At 38.1% G+C, this 14,827-nt stretch overlaps 1 protein-coding gene across 8 annotated transcripts in view; it reads right to left on the minus strand.

Moving 5' to 3' along the window:
• Positions 1-14,827, minus strand: part of LTBP1 (latent transforming growth factor beta binding protein 1) — a 184,715-nt gene that overhangs the window by 94,990 nt on the left and 74,898 nt on the right. For 7 of the 8 annotated variants that reach the window (XM_051613894.1, XM_051613887.1, XM_051613892.1 and 4 more), the window contains 3 exons: positions 14,393-14,617; positions 11,637-11,914; positions 1,440-1,542 (listed from right to left, as the gene is read on the minus strand). In XM_051613894.1, coding sequence (XP_051469854.1) covers positions 1,440-1,542; positions 11,637-11,914; positions 14,393-14,617 — 606 coding nt within the window. The remainder of the gene's footprint in view (positions 1-1,439; positions 1,543-11,636; positions 11,915-14,392; positions 14,618-14,827) is intronic. The other variant, XM_051613891.1, reaches the window with a different exon arrangement.

The following is a 14,827-nucleotide window of genomic DNA, read 5'->3' on the forward strand; positions in this document are numbered from 1 at the left end:
ATGAGCTTCCCTTCAAACCAGGCACCAAAAATTTGTATTAGTAGTTCCACACAATTTTTGGTTGAAGCACACTTCAGGCTTTTGCGATTTTCCCCTGGTATGCCTATACCCACTAATCAACATTCCACATGCTTCTGATGAACAAAATGATTAGTTGTAGTTAAATTGCTTCCTCTTTGGAGAAAGCTACAAATAAATTGGTACTTATTTAGTGAAAGCTAAAAAAACAGGACACATTGCACAATTCATACACCAATACAGCATGTGTGTCTGCTAAAAACTCTATGTGCTACAGGAAAAAAAATTTAGATACTCGAGTCTTTTATTAACTATGGACCTTAAAGACCCCAAGAAGGCTCTCTTTTGGAAGCAAATCAGAAGACAAACATAATCCAAAACAAAATTTAAACGCTTCATAAACTAGCAGATCAGACTGAGTTGGTGTAAATTTGTATCAGACTCTCTTGTGGAGTAGAAGAGTTGGAGAAGTAGGGCTAACAACAGATTTTCTTCTGGAATTGTATTTGTACCCACATTAAGACTTGGGGACAAAGATATGCTTCAAAAAAAAATACAATCACTGAACATGTTTCCAATGTATCAGTATGAATAACAGAGGCCTAGAAGACCTAGATAAGAACAACTGCAACTCCTTGAGCTATTTTTGGCTCACTAAATGCAGGTCCACTCCATCTGCAAAACAGAGATTACATGATCTTTTCTCATCTTCCATTTAGTGATTAATATATCACATGATGGAGAATTATTACTATTCCTGTGCAACAATAACATCATTCACAAAAAGTTTAAGAGACTATCTTCATCTGTCATGTAAATAATTTGAAATTTCTGTCTCATTATAACACAATGCCAAATCTTAACAAAACAGTGAAGAAAGTCTTTGTCATTGCCTAATTGTTGAAGATGATACTTCAAAAACAGAGAGAAAAAAAAAAAAAAGTAACTGACAATTTAGAGCCTGGAAAACTTTGGCTTCAAACTTGAAAGTTCATCTGCAGTCCCAAGAGGTCACTGCATTCTCTCCAAGCAGTAACTGGCGCCTCTATAATTTAACTTTTCTGTTCAAACTTTTAAGGAAATATATCCAGCTGGAAGAGGCAAGATGATTCAATGTTGTTATCCTTACTGCACTGAGAAAACCCAACAGTGCATCACTGACTTAAAGGAGGAAGAAGGGGAAAAAAACCAAACGACAGTAACTTTGCTGGCTGCACTGAGAGCCTGCATATTGTAACTCTGCTGGCATGCAGAATTGCAGTTTCTGCAACTTGTCCCTAATCAAACTATAGCATATTCTTTCTATTAAGTTCCTTTTTTTTTTTTTCTTTTGTGTGTGAAAAGAGGAAAGATACTATTTGGCAGTAAAAAAAAAAAGCACCATAAATTGGCCCAGAGAATAACAACAAAATAGCACTTACATGGCTTCTTGGGACATTTCTGGCATTTGTTAAAACCCCAGGAAGTACCCACGGTTCCACAGCAGTCTTCTTGCTTGGAAAGGCCAGGAAGTGCTTTGCCACACTGGAATAGTCAGGTAAAGAACACTCTGGTTAATGATACTGTATGATGCTCACAATGTTCTTTTTCAATCATCTTCGGTCAACTGTTAGCTGAGACACTGAAGATTCACTGGAGCTCTTAGCTAAACTTAAATAGTGCCCATACATTGCAGTGGTTTTGTACATAGGCATAAGCAAATTAGGTGACACTGTCATCTTCCCTTGTACCAACTTGAAAAGAGGGAGAAAGAAACAGAAGAGAACAGTATGCCATAAGAATGAGTGAGTCTATTTCCAACACAGTAACTCACCATTGGCACCTATTCTGTACATTCTTCCTCATAATACTGTGCTTGTCCTCTTTTTCAAAAGCTGTACAAATTCTATCAAATATCATTCTAATTAGTCTCTTGAAGAAAGACAAAAACTATGACTATGGCTTCTATGTTATTCCCTATTACAAAACCTCAACTTCATGTCAACTTATGCCTAATGTTTATGACTACTTATTGAAAATTATCAAGTTATAATGACAGATTCTGCTGCCCAGATACTAAACAAGGTAACACAAAGTTGGTGGTGTCTGTGTTGTTCCAAACAAGCCTTTCTCCCTGTGCAAATATTTACATTAATCTTGTGGTAATTTATGAGGTTAATATTCCTCTTTTTTTTTCCTGATCAAGAATATTCTTATTATGCCTTTTATTAATAAGAATACAAATTTTCAGAATTCTACAAAATACTTATGTTCTTGACTTTTGCAGTTTCCTTCCACTTTGCATGGTAAAGAAAGCTTCAGTGTTTTTCTGAGATGCAGACAAATTTCACCCAAGTCCATCAATTAGGTATAAAATGGATGTGCACTAAACACAAGAGAAGTGCACAGCAGCACCACTTAATAACACTTCCAAAGCAAATGCTGCTATAAATAGGCACTGCAGCCAACAATTCAAATGTGCTGAAGTGTCACTCCTCAGTACACAGTGAATAGACCTTCCCTGTTTTAACTTCACTATCTGACAGCATATAAACCTCTGATCAAATGCTCATTGCCACTTTGCTTTCAGCTGGCCTATCCTATGGCCCAGGCTGTGGCCTTGTGGTTGCTTTCACTTCAGCTGGTAACTCGCATCACACTGAAGTAGGGGATGCAGGCTGAATGCACAGGCACTGATGGCTTCCTCCAACGTTCCCAAATTTTTTCCAGCGTGCTCTTAATCTTACTGTCACCCATGAGTCAATGATGTTTTCAATTACTCTGTGCAGCTTCACAGTGTGACTGTTAATAGGATAGCAGGCTAACCCACAGCATCAGGGCTCTGACTCATCAGAGGATCTCTTCTTTGCATAGTGAGGGCTGACAACACATCATCCTGGCCATCTTCTCCGCCCCTTTTTCACAGGTACTTCCCAGACTCCTCCTGAAATACCTCTGAGACAGAATGAAAGCACCCCAGCTCACGGTTTTAACACCAGACTGTAATGTGCAACCTGCAGCAGGTCTACATCTTCTGGCCTAGTCTCTCAGAGAATGGAGCTTTTAGCACCGGGGCAACTTAGAGAACTATGGTTCACCTCTGCACATCACCCCTGTATGGGGTAGTACCACTTGAGCTTTGAGCCACATTTAAGGGTGACACATGAATAGTATAAAGAACAGAGTGGCCAACAGGTTAAAAGAGACTGCTTAATTATCATGTAACTTTAGGAGCCTGTTTTCACCCTGCCATCTGCATCTTCTGACAATTTTTCCCATGTTTCAAGGGGTGAGAAACAGTTCTGGCCTGGATGGTATTTAGCTGTGTTAAAACAAAGAAGTATCAAAGCAAGTCCCATCTTTTAGATGCCGGCCCAGGCTTGCACTACATGAACGTGTTTCTTTCGGGTTGTCTGGTGCTCCCCTGGCTTGAGCATTGGCAAGATAAGTACAATATTGACTATTCCTGATCAGTCAGTCAGAGTCCTCTCTGTTTCCAGAAGCAACCCTTGCCTGGCACTTGACAAAGGCTGTCAATATGAACAAACAGGGAATTCTGCACAACTCCTGCTGTGGCAGCTCAGCTCTTTTCAAAACTGGAACGAGCTCTTCAACTGCTTCTAGCTGGATGACATACAGATCTTGCTGGAACTCCCAGAAGTTCAAAATTTTTTCAACCAGAAAGGACTCATAACATCTCCTCCAAGGGGCTGTCCTGAAGCCTTAGGTAATTAATGTTATGTCTTTGCACAATGCTGGTTTCTCAACCCACATCCTAGGTGAGCATGCTCTAGGAATAAGACCATTTTACTTTATAATCACAGCTATGCAGTTTTACTTTATAATTACAGCTGCTCAACTTCTATCCTTCAGCTAGTACTGCTTCTTCAAAGAAAGAGAAGCCACTCTTAAGGCTGTATACTGTGACTTTTGCAAGAGTCAGTTAAACCAATTTGCACTTGACTCTTCTCCTTCCCCTTGTGCCTCAGTTTTACAACTCTCATCTCTCCGAAAAGAAGTGGGCGGAACCAAGGCTGGTGCTGCACCTCCCCTTATGATCTCAGAAATGGAACATTTGGGCAGTGAGGCACATTACCTAACACCCAGTGTTCCTCTGCAAGATCACAAGCCTCAAAGACACATCCTAGCAGCCCGTGTTTGTCAAGGCAAGACTCCACTGACATGACAGACAATATGCCAACATGAACTGGTGCTTCCTCCCCCACCCCAGAACAGAAGAGGTGTCATTTAACAGTAGTAAATTGAAAACACATAAAATAAAGGGGCGGGGGGGGGGAAAGGAGGAGGAAGATGGACTAAAGCCCACTTTTAGTTTAGGTGTGGTGCTACAGCATTTGCACTCTACTGAAAATCATGATCTCTGTGGTCATAACTTTTTCAAATTTCCATATGAAAAACCATAAGCAAAAATAAGGATGCCAAAGTCTGAGTCATCTGGCAACTGTGGTTTGTAGTCCTGTCAGTAAAAACTGGCAATGATTAAAGCTGCTGCTCCCACTGCCTCTATGGTGAATTAAAGCCTGAAGAATCAATGATAATTTGGTAAACGTCCAGATCATTGTAGAAACTGGCAGTGAGGAAAAGCAACTGCCACATGGGGCTCCTAGTGCTGTAAGAGCTGTGTAATTTTCAAGCTATGCATCAGAAAAAATGACTGCTCTACAAAGTCCTAAGCCAAGCAGAAACAGAGAGTTCTTCTATGGCTAATAAGCCCTGATTTCTCTGGTACATCTAATAGTACTTCAGATACTTTCAACACTGGCATTGCACAAGCTGTTTCCTAACAAGCTACAGTTTCAAGATGCTCCTCCCTTTCACAAACCCTTTCACATCAATGAATTGAAGCTGTGTTTCTATGTCTCAAAAATTTTCAGGTAATTTCTACTCACTTCAAGAGTCTTACCCACTTCCAAATACTGAGAAGAACTCATTAGTTCTTCAGACAGTGTGTTCCAGTCTCTGAGTCACAAGTGACTGGAAAAGTCACTTGGGGGAATTCATAACTATTTCTGTCTCACCATTCAACACAACTCCAACACGTAAGTGTGAGCCTAAAATAAGCATGGAAGCTGAACACAAGCACACAGCTTGCACTATGCATGAAGATGATGCCATTCCCTAAGCTTATGTTTTTCTATCCATCATCCACACACATTTTAAACTAATCTAGCCTGTATTCCTGAGGGCTTCTGGAAAACTCCTCACAGACAGAGAACGTATTTTCATGAATGATATATCTGTCACAATCTTATGATTTGGAGATAATTTTTACTGGTTCAGAAGGCAAAGAAGTCATGAAGGATTGATACACAAGATCTCAACTGTGCTGAAAGAGACTCAGCAGTAGCAGCAGTATGAGGCACACATGGTACTGCTATAAAGCAAAGTTCTTCCTGGGTAGAGCACTCACAGACACTGAAAGTATTGTTTCGAATCCACATATTTTTCCCCATGCGTGCTTGGGCTTCCATGCCAATATTTTATATAACTGAAGGAAGTACGGAATATTCCCACTGGTAGACTGAAATTCTGGCTGACCCTGTGCTGGTGCACAAAGGCCACCCCAAGCCACATCACATCTTTGTCCCCCTGTCCAGACACCAGTCTCTGCCCCATCTTCACCGTCTTGGAGTACTAAACAGCACTCGAGCTGTGCCCTGCCACTAGGGTTTCATGGGTTTTCCAATGACAGGGAAAAGGAAGGATTATATCCTCAAAAGCCCTTTGCTAAGGCAGTAGAAGGAATTTATTCAGCTCCCTATAAAGTGCAGTAGAGAGCCCCATCTTGCAATTAGTCTCAGGGCAACTGCAGAGGACTCTGGCCAAAGCACCACAGCATTTCCTGGGACTCCCACTCCTGTGTGACCCATCTACAAATCCCTGTCACGAGCTGTTAGTTAAAACCACAATACAGGCATAAATAAAGGAGCGTCACATGGTTGACTATGATTGAAATCGATAGGTGCTTTGCCTGAGTTAATAGCTAATGACTCTGGGATTCAGCTCAAAAGACTGCATTTCACATACCACAATAGCAGAAGTGAATGGATACACTGTTTAACTTTCTGTAAACTATTCAACAGGCACAGACCTTGGATTGTTGCTTCTTTTTTTATTATTTTTTTCCTATAGGTGCGACAAACAGAGTAAAAAACCTCAAACTTAATAAGCTGTATTACTGAAATAACTAACATACCTAATTAGCTTACTGTCCAGCTGAATGACAGGTTGTTACAAATGAAGAGTTTTATCCCATGTCGCACTGGCTCACTAACAGGCATTGTCTCATAAGAAGAGGAGAGAAACTTAAATGCTTCCAGACTTTCTAAAAGAACTGGTAAAGAATTTGTTTTGGCTTAAGCAGAACATTCTTCATAGGCAAGTAAAAATTATCCAGCTTTCTTCTATTTGAGTAATTAAAACAATGTTTGGTGTTTTTTGGTATCCGATACATCTTTAATCTTCTGATACTTCAGGGTATTGATCTTGCAAAGATCTATTGCGAATGAAGCATTAATCCTGGAAATGAATCCACGCTGATTTCTGACAGTCTATTTGTTTAAAAAATGCAGAAGCCAAACCATGAGCTTCAAGGAATTCCAGACAGTTACTCTGTTTTATGAGATGGTATTTTTAAGACTATACTAAAGAAAAAAGGTTTAAAAAGTGCTCTAAGAGGAAAAGTACCAGTATGAAGCACAGAATTTTACTTGTATTACTTTTCCTGCCTAAAGAATAGGGAAGTTAATTTCATACAGCTGTCAAAAAATGAAAATACCTGAAATTTACCTCCTTAGGAAAGATTTTGTTAAATCTCAAGTTTAGCATGGATATTTATACAGTTGAATGAATAAGTTCAACTGGCACATTACTACTGTCATTGCCTGCAGCCTCCGTACTCTATCATCATATCACATAAAGTAGTATCGATACTTTACGTTATATATTAAGAGCTATCAACACATTTTGCTGCTCTGATTTCTAACTCAAAAGCCTTGGTGCCTTTGTTTAGTATTTCCCATCCTGAAAAACTCAGGAATCTAAGCCCAGTTCAAAAAAATTTCACGTTAAGTACACGATAACTGCGTGTCCTTGTGTGAATCAACTTCATTAAATACTTAACAATTTGCAGTCAGAATCTTTACCATGACACAACGTTGACAACTTCTGATCTTTTCCAGCTGTCACCTATCACTTGGCTTATTTTGTATTCTACCAAGTCTGATAGCCAAGAAAAGGCTTTTGCTCAAAACAAAACAAATGTTTCCTGTAAAAGACATTACTGAAACACAGTATTAAATAAACTATTTCCACAGAAATGTATCCCACTAAAGATGCTGATCAACTAACATCTGTTTATCAGACATACTTCTTATTTACCAGAACTAAACAGTATTTGAAACACATTTAACACAAACTGAGCATTTTGATCACACTGAAAAGTGGGCAGCCCTCATAATTTTCAAGAAATTCTTTACTAGTGTTCACCATTAATGGTATTTAGCTTATTTATTTAAAAAAAAAATCAAAATACGCTTCTATTGTCTCTTATAGGTGATATATTTTGTTTTCCTTTAATATGATTTTCCAAAGTCTTATTACAATACACTAAATTTCACTTCACAATACCAGAACAACTCTAATTCTGGCATCCTTCTCAAGAGAGCTGTAACAAGTATGGATCTTTCCTGCAACAGCTTTCAAAGTACTTTGCAAGGGAAGCACAAAGCATCATTCAGCAAACAAGTAACTAGCGAGGAGTGGAACATACCCCCAAACACTGCAACATGGAACAAACCCAGATTGAAAACACCCCAAATGGGGGATCAGAAGACAGTATTTTTTAGAATTCTTTCAGTGATCATTTTAGACAACAGTCTGACTCCTCTGAGCCGTTACACCAGTGCAACCGATCAACAGTGAGGAGGAATCAACAAGAATGAGCAGATACAACATCTTAGCCAGCCTCTCTTCTGGACATTTTGGCATATGTTGCCTTTAGCCAGGTAAGCAACTTCAATATCTGTCTCTCTTTAGAATAACAACTATTTTGTTTTTAAACTGTAGATGCTGAGATCAACAGAAGACTCCTTCAGTAAAGTGGATACTCAAAAACTTCTACTGAAAAACTTCTACTGAAGAGAACAGCACTACTTGTGAATCTAGTCAGAAAGGGTCTGCCTAGAGAAATTTGGAAACATCAGCTTCTCCACTTCCTTGCTGCTTTGCAAAAAAATTCCCCTCTTTCTTTACAGTTAAGCATAAATGAGATCAAATAAATTTTGAGAAAAAAGACTTTAGCGAAAATATTGAAATACAGTAGCCATAGGAAAACACACGATTATACTTAGTAGACATTTCAAAGTCATTTGAAAGGGAGAAAAATGTAGTGCTTAATTCTCTTTATATGAATTTTGACAGAGAGCAGGGATCTGCATTCTTTACTCAATTTAAATGCAAAGTAATCATATGCAAAATTAACAGGACTCCAGATTACCAACACAATCTTTACTAAGTGCACCAGTGACACTGTGGAAGTCATTTGGGAAAAAACAAGGTATTCTGTGTCATAATAAAGGCATTTTTATTAGAATTAAAATGAAAAGCAGCTGAACAGAAGGAATTAAAGAAGAGAAATAATCTCACTTATTTGCTTGCTTTTTGAGTAAGACTTAAGAGAATCAATCACTGGTCTAAGATTACCAACCCCTTGGATTTTGGAAACACAGGACTCTATGGCTGTGAAGGACCTTGCAGGACCACATGTCCAGTCTCCAGCTTTTGAAGACACTGTAACACAGTGTTCTCCACAAATCTACTGTTCTCTCTCTCAAATGGGATTTTTGTCCTACTGCTTCTGTTGTATCCATTTTGCAACTTCAGGTCTCTATTTCCTCATCAGCATTTTCTGTATAACAAGGTCCAAGTTTAGGTAAAGTTTAGTTTCCAATATTTTTATGACAACACTAAGCTTCTGGCCTGCAGCTTAACTGCTAGTTTATTATATACCCTGCAAAAAATCTTTTTGGTAATAGGAAAGGATGTGATGAACCACAACTTCTGTATGCAACATATCATAGTAAGCTATCATGTAACACAGTAAGCTCTCCTGGAGCAATCATTAACATCTCCCAGAGGAGAAATAATTACTAAGTGTTCCACTCACAGAAAAGAGAGGTAAAGTGAACTGACTTGAGTAGAAAGCAGAACAATCCAAAACACTATATTACTTTTTAAAAACTTAAATATTAATAACCACTTTTCTAGAAGCTCTTTCCACTTTATTTCCCAATGCTGAGGACACTTCAGAAAACAGTCACAATTAAAAAACAATTAAAATATGAAAATAAACATCTTTATCTACTCTAATTAAATTAGGAAATCTCATTCCTTTAGCCCTCCTCTCTTTCCTCCTGTCCTTCTAAGCTTGTAGACTGACATCTTTTACTACCCTTTTCTCATGGTTGCTGCCTTTGGCTATAGTCACTTATGATACTATAGACAACTAAGCCAACAGAAGGCCTGAAAGAATTTCTATGTTGTTAATTAGGAGTGATTGGAGGCCTGAGAATACAACCAGATTCTTCAACTTTCTGTACCGTAACGCCCTCCCCAGCTTCAGCTCAGGGTGGTTCCAGCTGCTAACTTTAACAGTATGTGCTCTCTTGGAAAGACAGTGCAGAAAATACACCCTAGATGCCTTGGGACATGAGTATAGAAATATCCTACTGTTTTTGCATGACTACTGTTTTAGCATGAGGTACATTAAAGGAATTTAACTAAGGTGGGGTGAGAAAAAATGTGTTTGGAGATGAAAAGTATTCTACAGAAGGCTGTGAAAAAAACAAGGCATTAAAATCAGAGGACCTGTAATTGCAGACCAGCTGAAATTTAAGGAAGAAGGAGAGAAGAGATGGAGAGAAACATAGAATGGTTGAGGTTATACATGCACAAAACCACAGCAGAGATTCTGATACTGTTTTTATCCTGTGTTTTTAGCCTGGACCAAAAGTAAGGTCAGCAAAATCTTTATTAACTTGGTTGATTTGTCTGCAAGAGGCCACACACATATCCTTCCATCAGTCTGCTCTACAGACAGTAAAGTCACCTCTGATCCCAGGATATTTAATAAAACATTTCTGAAGCCAAACATACAATCCACCCTGAAAAAAAATGTATAAACACTGATGAATGTTGAAAAAAGTATGGATATCAAAATTATCAAGCATAAACTCCAGAAAGGACTTGTAACATATTGCTACTAATAGGGAAAGCTCACTTTAGCAGCTTGACTGAATAAATGAAGAGAAACCTCGTATTTAGATCTATTGAAGAGTAAAAAGAAAAGAAAAAAGAAGTGTCTTTCCAAGTTCAACGTGTATTTAACCTACAAATAAATAATAGGCATTGCATGACTGCAGAAAAACACATTAACATTTCAGGTTCAAATTTGAAAGGCGAATGAGTCACTTAAATCTGTCTTTATGGCAAGGTCTTAAAGGAATGCTCTACAAAATGCCAACAACTGCAATTCTAAATTAAACCATTAAATAACAAAAGGCCTCTGAAATCCTTACTAAGCTCTTTTCGAAGACTGACACTGAAAGAATCAATGAAATTTGTAAAAATGAGAACCTGCGTTATTCTAAACCAGGAGGGCCCTACCCTTTATTGAGCTCAAATACATTTTTCAAAGGAAATACAGAAAAAAAAAAATTAAAAAAAAAATCACAAAAATTGGAGACTGAACCTTTAGTTGGATTTTGACTCAGGCACAAGGGCAATGCAAGCACGTTTCCCATTTTCTCCTCCTTTAAAAAGATGATGTTCCTGTCTTGTGGTGAGCAATGAGTAAGCTTTGGGTTTAAAACCACTGTAATGTGAGTGGCGTGCATAGGATAGTGCAAGTTTTGGAGATGTAATCTGAAATATCTCTCTCTGCATATTTACATATAGATGCAAATATGCAAAAATGATAATGCTGTGTTGCTTATTAAAGTGCTTTCAAGAAGATACGTAATTTTTAACAGTCATTAGTAAAAACTGACATGAACATATTATTTTAAAATTAACTAAGATTTTAATGCTTGAGCAAATGCTGGATTGGCTTTCAGAATTTTTCTACTCAATTCAATGGTCACAATTCAACAGGTTCAAAACATTATCCTACAACACTGTACAACATGTAAAGCTGTTGAATAGAATTTCAATAAAAACTGCAACTTCTTTTAAAAAAATGGCCATTTAAGCCACATGGACAAAAAGACTCATTAAACTAAAGGACACTACAAGCTGTGGAAGATGGTGTAACCATAGTTATTCAATCAGGAGAGACTGTTTTTAATTTGGAGAAATAGCTTACTAATGGAGAATGGCTAGAATAACTGAATCAGAATGTCAGAGATACAAGTCTGCAGAAAGCAAAGACATTAGCTTGAAGGAGAAGATTCAGAAAAATGTACTTTGCAAAATATTTTACAGTTGTCTATTCTCACAAGAATGTTCTTTTGGAAAAGAATATCAAATGTGCCCTTTCCCTGTCATTGGTGAGGGATTAATTATTTTTTGACATTGGTTTAAAGCTACCTGTCTCAAAAGCCTTAGCAAACATTTATTACCTGTGTCCCAACAGTCTCCTGGAAGCAGCGCCCAAGCTGAGTTTTAACTGAAACAGGAAACATATGAGGAATGGATTGTTGATTTGTGTAAGTAGTATGTCCTTTTTGGGTCTTTTGATACGGAAGACCTTGGTAAGAGACCTGTGGATGTCCTGGCTGAGGTACTTTTGCTTTTTGTCCTGTTGATGTGCTGTCAATTCTTGAAACTTGATGGATCTGAACTGAGGCTTCAGGGGGATGTTTCACATGGATATTCACTATGTTAGGAGGAAACTTCACTAAAATAAATGAAAGAAAAACACATTAAAAATTGGTAACATCACAAAAGAGATCTTAGGCACCTCTAAAACATCTCTTTTTAGTACATTAGAATTTTTATAGAACGCTTTGAAGCTATCAAAATCTAAACAAAATCCAAATCTGGGGGTTAGCGAGAAGGCTGAAAGAACAGACAGTCTCATTTACAAAGCAGAAAATGAAAATTATTAACACAGGAAAGAACAACATTTGAGCATTATAAGGACTGCTACATAAACATGGATGTCCAAATTGGCTGGTGTGACATTAATATTTGTGGTCATACTGTGTAATAAGAATCCCATTCAAAGTTCCAGAATTCAAACTCCACTGGGTTATTTTTGGATATATAGTAAGCTTTGTTTTCTTTTTCAGATCCATCATCCTCCTCTGGAACATAGAAAAAGCTTCAGATCTCATCCCTTCACCTTTATATACCTGCCAAGTCCCTAGTCTGCCCCTACAACACTTGCCAGCATCTCAGCCATCTAAAACCACCACTCCCTTCACTGAACTTTTAATTCAGGATTTGGCAGATAAAGAGGGAGGAAATGTTTTTCGGATACTTCTGTTTTTAAATACAGTTGTAATTTTAAGTCTAGGCATATAGATTGAGACCCTCCAGTCAACTTAATGTGCACAGGACTGTTTATGACCCTCAAGCTTCTTTTCACTAAAACACAAAGTTCCCTTTAAACAGGTAAATCAAATTATTATTGGGGATGGACAGGGAGGAGAGGTGTGTAAAAAGTTCTATAATTTGTAAGATGCATAATGAAGGTAGCATTTACTGTGTCTGGTTGGGTCTCTTTTGTCAGAAAGCACTGCACAGACTGCTACAGGACAGCCAACCCATGAGCTTTAACACCTCTTCCAAACATCAAGAATCACAAATATCTTTTGACATACTTTTTCTATAATGCATACTGGATTGTTTAGTCTTCTGAATTGTCTCCTTGTCTCCAGGAGGCCAGACTGTTGTCTGGAACTTGACTAGGCATTTTCAGGTCTTATTTACAAATTGCAACCCCACAGTTCCACTTCCCAGGAAGTATACTGCATTTACTTCAGCTGTTCAGAAATTTTGTAGAAATTACTTCTGTTTTTTCACATTATTTTCATTTCTCTATGCACATTTTCAGAAAGAAACTTATTTTTTACTCTGCCCTACATTTTTTCATTTATGAAAATCTTCAACATATTGCAGACAGAAACATCAGGAATTCGGTAGCAGAAAATCAGCAAAATATGGCTGCAGGGCCATAATGGCTCTTCAGATCTTCCCTGTAGCAGAAAACAATCTTCAAGCAAACTTTATGCTATGTGAGTTCTGTTACACATAAATCCACAAGGAAAAGATTCAGTGCTACAAGGAGAAGCAGTAAGGCCCCTCCTTAGGCTACTGGACTTGTTTTGTAGGGCAAGAGAAAGCAGCGTAGTCGGGCTGTGAAAAGAACAAAACTCACCCCAACTTACTTACATATATTTTTATGTATGAAAAGGGATCCCTTCAACTAGTTTATCCTGCTGATAAATCTAAAGAATGTATTAGCCTTCCAAAGAAATCACTGAATTGCTCTGCTTTAATCTATCAATCCACCTAGAGATGTTCAGATGCTGAAAACATCAGATTTAGGCTTGTTCCTCCCCTCTAGCACTGTAACACAATTCTCTCCAGGTCTTGGATCACTGCCTAGATGTGCTGATTAATTTTAATTTCTGTCAGCCACTTCAGGATGAATTGTTTTATTCTTTCCTTGAAAAAAAAAAGAAACATTCCTCTCTCTGCAACCCAAGATCCTACTTTGGGCATGGAAAGGGGAAGAAAAGGCATTGTGACTGGTGATGGTTCTGATGAGGACTTGAAGGTCAGGAAAAAAGTATTCAAGAGGTCAGTCTCTTTAGTCATGAGAACCCTACTGTGTCTTTTAAGACAGCAACTCTCAAATCTTAAGAACAACTATCCTGTATAAGTATGGGAAGCTTTAGGGACTAAAGCTTGGCTTGGTAGTTTTGGGTTTTGTATTAGATTCAAATTTTGTTATGTCAACAAGCATTGTCTTCTCCCTACACAAGTAACCACTGAATCACGTGCAACTTTCTATCTAGATATACTGCAATTTATGGACTTTGTTCAGCCACAGGCATTCTCTTTTTGAACAGGTCTGCACTTCTGGAAGAAGTTCCCTGAATTACCCTTTGACTCTGCAGTGTGCATTAAATTCTACCATAAAGCAAAGTAAATTTACTTATGAACTCTTCTCTATAGCACTGTTATTTCTTACTATTTCAGTCATTGAGCAAAATACTTGCCAGTCTTTCTGGTGAGCTCATGATTCAAGTTGTCGTGTCAAGATTCAAATGACACAGACAGATTACTATTGTTACTGGTCAGATACTCCAAGTCAGTTAATTAAATCAACTCCAAAGGAAAAATTACGTATAAAGGAAAAAGTTACCTTTCACACCTTGCTGTCCTGACATTGTCAGTGGCAAAGTATGAGTAGAGTGGATAATTTGTGATCCTGCGGCCTTGTTCACCTGTTGTGGGTGGTGGTACAGTTTTGGAGTATTGGCAGTCTGCACAGGGATTTGACAAAGTTTACCAGTGTAACTGGGAGGGCACTGGCATTTATCTCTAGAACTGCACTGGCCTCCATTCATGCATGGAAGGTGGCAAATAACTGAAATGAAAACAGAGAGAAGAAAATTGTTAATGACTTTAGATTTAGCATTATCTGACCACATATCACACAGAAGTCAAGGAGGAAAAGGGCTTGGGCCCATTGTTCTTCCGACAACTGAAGAATGACTATCCATCTGACATGCACTTTTAATTGCCTTCTGATAGAAACACTTCCCTTCCCCTCTTCTTTGGGACCTCTACCTAGTTC

This window comes from Apus apus, chromosome 3, assembly GCF_020740795.1.
Source record: "Apus apus isolate bApuApu2 chromosome 3, bApuApu2.pri.cur, whole genome shotgun sequence".
Lineage (NCBI taxonomy): Eukaryota > Metazoa > Chordata > Aves > Apodiformes > Apodidae > Apus > Apus apus.